This window comes from Vigna unguiculata, chromosome 8, assembly GCF_037176805.1.
Source record: "Vigna unguiculata cultivar grain cowpea cultivar isolate G323 ecotype 2 chromosome 8, ASM3717680v1, whole genome shotgun sequence".
NCBI classification, from domain to species: Eukaryota; Viridiplantae; Streptophyta; class Magnoliopsida; order Fabales; family Fabaceae; genus Vigna; species Vigna unguiculata.
The window spans coordinates 34588764-34594257 of NC_140799.1; the positions used below are offsets into that span (position 1 = coordinate 34588764).

The following is a 5494-nucleotide window of genomic DNA, read 5'->3' on the forward strand; positions in this document are numbered from 1 at the left end:
TGCTTACATAAGAGTTTAGAGCATACAATTCAACAAAAGACACAGAAAAGCTTTACTTTTATTTTTCTATTATATGTCATATATAGAGAGAGATGTTTTCAAATATACTAAGACTGATAAAGTTTGAGAATCTAAGTAAAACGAGAAAAGGGTTTTAATATATGTTCTTAGATCTATATATCTATATCTATATCTATATATCTTCACATGGGAACAGGAACCATAACACAGGCACCGTACCTTGTCTCCCTTTTAAGAAGTGAAGTCTTTCACATCCTTTAAATCTGCAGCTGGCACAGACTCGTGAGTGAGTTATTTAAACTTGAGTCAAATGGAGATATATTCCCCCCACGTGCAGTGGCCAATTGTTCAAGGCTATACTTAATCTCTTCATGTGATCTTCAGCACCAATTCTATAATAAAATCATACTTCTCAGAGCATCAAGAGTTTCTCATTGTATTCTTTATACTTTTTGCTTTCTGCATTTACCTACATCTATATTTATTCAGTTTTTCTCCATCTCATACCTTAATCTTTTACATCAGTTTGAAACATTGCAATCTAGTTAATTAATTACCTGGTAAAAGTAAATTTGATGCCTATATTCGAATGCAGTACTGTTACAAATGATGACAAATCAAGCATAAATAGAAGATGTATAAAATTAAAAATCATAATGATAATGTTTGTGAAAAAGAACATCAAAAGAGTAGAAAATACCACTAAAAGCACATGAATACGTGATGGGGCTTTCCTTCCCCATAACTAGCTCTAGATGGCGAAGTGATACATTCTACACTGTTGAGAAAAACATGATTATTCCTACAACAAATGAATACTAAACAAAGTATGGGACATTTTCAGTGCTGGAAATGGATCCAAGGCTCATTGAGCTTTTAGGAGGAGTGTACACAGAAGAAGTTGAAGATGAAGAGAAGGATGAAAGGATAACAGAAGGAGAAGGCAATGGTTTTAGTGGAGGAGTATGCAATGGTTTTGGTGGAGGAGGAGTGAGAGGTTGAGAAAGACCTAGTGGTTGTGAGTTTGTGGGAATTGCTGCTGAGATTGCATCAGCTGAAGAAACCAAAGCTGCATGATTAGAAGAAATGAGACTCGCGGCTTCTCTATATTTGTATTTTAGTATCTCTGCTCTTATTGCATTTAGTTCTGCTTGTAAAGATTGAACTTGTTGCTGCAAGGTTGATATTGCACCCATGCATCCATACACAGGATCTCTTAGCCTCAAGTTAGCTTCGTAAACAAGGCTATTTGCTGCATCAGCTCTTTGAGCCTCTGGTACCTCCTGCACATAAAAGTAAAATTTGAAAACAAATCAGTTTTTACTTCAATAAGAACTACTAATCCAATTGAAGAACAACAAAAGAGTAACTATTTTGGTGTTGTGGAGCTAGCTAGGCACCAACCAGAAGCATCTTGGAGACATTGCTTGCACCAAACACTTTGTGAACTGCTACAAACTTTTGAGGCTCGTGTGGTGAGAAATAAGGAGAAAAAGGGCATTCTTCAGCACACCTTCTTCTCAAAAGCTTGCATGCAGCACAAGGGGTTACTGTGTTTAAGGTTATCCCAGGAGTTGGACCATAGAAATGCTTTCTTCCCATTTGAGATGATGCTTCCACCTCTGCTCTCACCTTTGTTATCTCCTCTAATCTGTCTTTGGGAAAATACAAAAAACTGCATGTTAAAACCATGAATCTGTAAAGAAAAAATAATTCGTGTTTTGGGTGGTGTAAGAGCATCATGCTCTCAGCACCATCACCAGAAACCAAAAACATGGTTGAAACTGTGATATGAATGGTATGCTACTAATTTCAACTCATGAGTAAATTGATTTTTAAGAGAGGAAGAAAATTTATGTGTGTTTATATAACATTTACCTATCTCTTGATGTCCAAACATGCCTTTTGATTTTCTTGATCTCAGTGGAGGGTTGGGAGGGAGAAAGATTTTTGTTTCATACACAGGCACTGAGAGAGAAAAGGCAGGGAAACAAGTCCTTAAAAGGCAAGGTGGTGATTAGGAAAAGTAGGTCAATGCTTTTTATGAGGAAAAAAGATATGGAATTATTAGAAGAAAAAAAGTTTGCAGATCATGAGTTTTTTTAACAGAAATATTTAATTAAGAAGAAGGAGAAAATAAAAACAAAATGATTAGGTTGCATTAAGCACTTAAAGAGAGAGAGGTAGCACTCTTTGTCAATAGCTTGCACACGTGTTAGTTCTATTGGAAACTGAGAATTGACTTTGGAAAAAAAATACAAGAAACATCAGTGTCAGACTACTCAGCAATTGAGTTTTCTGAAAAAAAATTATCGGAGAAATGGCTATGGGCTGCAAAGTGGTGTGCTTCTGTTTATTGGATTTGTTGTATTTGTGACAAACGTTTTCAAGTAGGAGCCATGTATGAGGGACCAATTAAATTAAAAGATTACAATTCTTAACTATCTTTGGTCATTTTCTCCCCTTTCAACCTGGAAACAGTTTAGATTGAAGGGGCAGATAATTTGAGTTCAGACAATGAATGATAGAGAACTTTAATCAAACAGATTGTGTATTGCACGGGCTCTCCCTCAACATCACCTCACCTCTCACATACAAACGTTTTTCATTGGGTAAATTAAGTTCTCCCAACAAACTTATTTTTGCTTCCATGACCCTACCTAAGCTATTCCAAATGTGTAGCTTCATGGCTCACCGAAACTTCTTTATGTCCTTTCAAAGAAAAGTTTAGGGCTCCAGTGTTGGAACACTGTAATCCCAATTAGGAATCACATTTAGGAATGAGAACTCGTTGGGTTTATCGGGTGCGGATAATGTCCACTCATTATTCATATTATCAAAATAAATCTATCATCGTCTCCGTTTCGTTATTAGTCGGATAACCATGAAAAATATTTACAAGTTTTTCTTTTTCTTACATCGAGGTATTCATAGATAGATGCGAATATTTATCTATATATTTTTTTTAATTTTAAATAAAATTATTTAAAAGTAAATTTTTAAAATATAAACTTAGACAAAAAAAAAAGTAATTTTAGGCAAAATTCAAAATCAAATAGTCAATAAATTAATATAAATAAATTTTTTTAAATGTAAATTTAAATGAGTTGCAACAAAATATAATTTTTAAAAAGTTAACATTTTATAAAATAAATTCAATTTCATATGTCCAAATAAAAAATAAAAATATTTGAAGTCAAATTTTAAATGGTTATTCCATGATTAAAAATTCTTTTACTAATAATTTTATTTTGACCACTTAAATTTAAAAAAAAATACTCAAATAAAATTCATTGATAATTATTAACAGATAGCAACTATGCGAGTTTAAGTTTGCATTTTGATATGAAGAGTTTGGTGCAAAATTAAGTGAGACGTGGATTTATGAAATATAATTATAAAATATGAGGGGTCATATAATTATGAAATATGAGATTTCTGGTAATAAACCTTATATTTACTTAAAAACCAATTTACCTCATTATGAACGCGGAGGAATCAGGGTGACAACAGAGGTCAAACTCTACTTTTGGAGATTATTGTTTGTTAGAGCAATTCAAACTGTAGTCTATGTGAAGTATTGCTCGACAATACAAAGTTGATGAGAAAATCATGCGAAACTTAAAACTAAACAAAGATGTGATTCGCGAGTATTCCTGGAGAGTCGATCAAGCCACTCATACAACATTTTGGGTATTGCAAGCCACATTTATGTGATTTTTCTGAAAATAATATCACAAAATTATTTATTCGAGATTTTTTTCTTTCTAACTGTGGATATTTAGACGAAATGCAGACTTGAATAAATACAAATTTAAGTAAGAATATATATATATATATATATATATATATATATAAAATCCATTATGAATATTTGTTTAGTATATGTCACATATTTTATCCACAAATAAGTGAGTATAATTTTTTTTATTACCCTAATCTCACTCCATCCATCTTGATATTGTTTAAAGAAAATTAACCTCTAAAACAAATATTGTTTTTAATTTATTTATTTATTTATACTAGCAAATGTATTTTATTTTGGGTAAATGAGAAAATGAAGAAAATAAACTAACTACATTGCAAGCTAACACCCATGACATTAGCCAATAACAAATTATTATCTCACCAGGAGGTTCATGCACCTAAGTTGCCCTAAAAATTTATCTTTTCTCCAATATCATTTATAATCACTAGACTAATGATAAATTTTTAAAATAAATTAAACAAGGAAAATATTCCATCTTATTTTTTAGTTTTAGTTGAGCTTTGAAGTAATTTTTCACTATGTCCTTACAACATGTTTGAATTTATTGATGTAATTTTGAAAATATATAATTGAAAAGGAATAAGAGGAGTTAAATATAATTTACTATCATTAATGTAGAATTTCCATTTTACCTTGTCTTATATGTCTCGGTTGGCCAGAAACCGAATCATATAATGGTTTAGATCATATATTTTGAAAAAGAATGTGAGAAATGAAAATATCATCGGTGAAAAAGGAGTTGTCCCATTCTAAGAATTAAGAAAAGAGCGAAAAATCAAGTGATACTGTGTTTTGCAATTTTGTTTCAGTCTTTAACATAATTGAACCTTTTTATTTTGTCTCGTATTATATGAAATTAACGATAAATATTGAAGATAGATTGAAGCCAAAGTTACAAACAAAGACATAATTGATTGAGTTGAGAAAAATAAAGTTAACTTACAGATATCTTTTCTCTTCTTTCTCCCTCACTTCCGTATCCAAACAAAGAACTGTTTCTGATAGAAAAACTCATCACTCTAATAGTTTTTTTCGTACTAATATTATTATTTTTTTAGTTTTCCGTTTCATTGTTTATCGTTTACGTGGTTGATTTACTTTAAGAGATTCCACCTAGTACAACAACTTAGTCAACAAATACACTTTTGAGGGTAAAACTTTTTAAATTTAAGAAATTGAATTAAAAAACAAATAAAACAAGAGTCAAATTAACCTGAAAATTTAAAAATATAAGAAAAAGGGAAAACGTTGAAATTTAAAGATTGAAGTGTGTGAAGCATGTTGAGTAAGGGAAAAAAACAACATAAAGCACAATTTCTGGGAAAGTGCAGCCAGAAATTAATGCTTCACCTGTGGGAAGGGGAGAACAGCAATGCTCCACCCAAAACATCTTTGTCCCATGTTATGGGTCTATGCTCCTAATATTTTGTTTGGAACTATTAATCAACCATCAATTTACTTCCTAATAATCAAATTAAATCATTAATTATTGGCTTATATACAAACCCACACTTTTTCTTCAAAGGCGGCAGTTTGCAATTTCCATATCTGCATTTTTAACAATTATTTAAATTTTTTAATACACTGTTAGTTTCATGTATTATCATCGATCAATTGTTTAGATAATATGATATCAGAGTCAAATTAGAGCTATCCTAGCGAAATTTTTTGAACATTCTGTTCCATCCGTTATCAGATCGCTAA

At 31.3% G+C, this 5494-nt stretch overlaps 1 protein-coding gene across 2 annotated transcripts; it reads right to left on the bottom strand.

Annotated features, from left to right (window-relative positions):
• Positions 1–645: 645 nt before the first annotated feature.
• Positions 646–2139, bottom strand: LBD13 (LOB domain-containing protein 13). Of its 2 annotated transcripts, none has more exons than XM_028083773.2 (3): positions 1900–2139; positions 1426–1676; positions 646–1304 (listed from the first exon to the last, which is right to left on the bottom strand). In XM_028083773.2, the coding sequence occupies exons 1-3, from the start codon at positions 1919–1921 to the stop codon at positions 840–842; spliced, it is 738 nt and encodes a 245-aa protein (XP_027939574.1). In that variant the 5' UTR covers positions 1922–2139; the 3' UTR covers positions 646–839. The 2 variants fall into 2 exon arrangements, with proteins under 2 accessions (XP_027939574.1, XP_027939575.1); XM_028083774.2 differs by having other exon boundaries at positions 1426–1672; positions 1900–2092.
• Between the last annotated feature and the right edge of the window lie 3355 nt (positions 2140–5494).

Bases quoted from the DNA above. Each gene is read 5' to 3' on its own strand.
- LBD13 (XM_028083773.2), bottom strand. From the start codon at position 1,921: ATGTTTGGACATCAAGAGATAG. The intron at 1,677-1,899 runs GTAAATGTTATA...ATTTTCCCAAAG, and splicing joins GTTTGGACATCAAGAGATAG to ACAGATTAGAGGAGATAACA. The intron at 1,305-1,425 runs GTTGGTGCCTAG...TTTTATGTGCAG, and splicing joins ATGTCTCCAAGATGCTTCTG to GAGGTACCAGAGGCTCAAAG.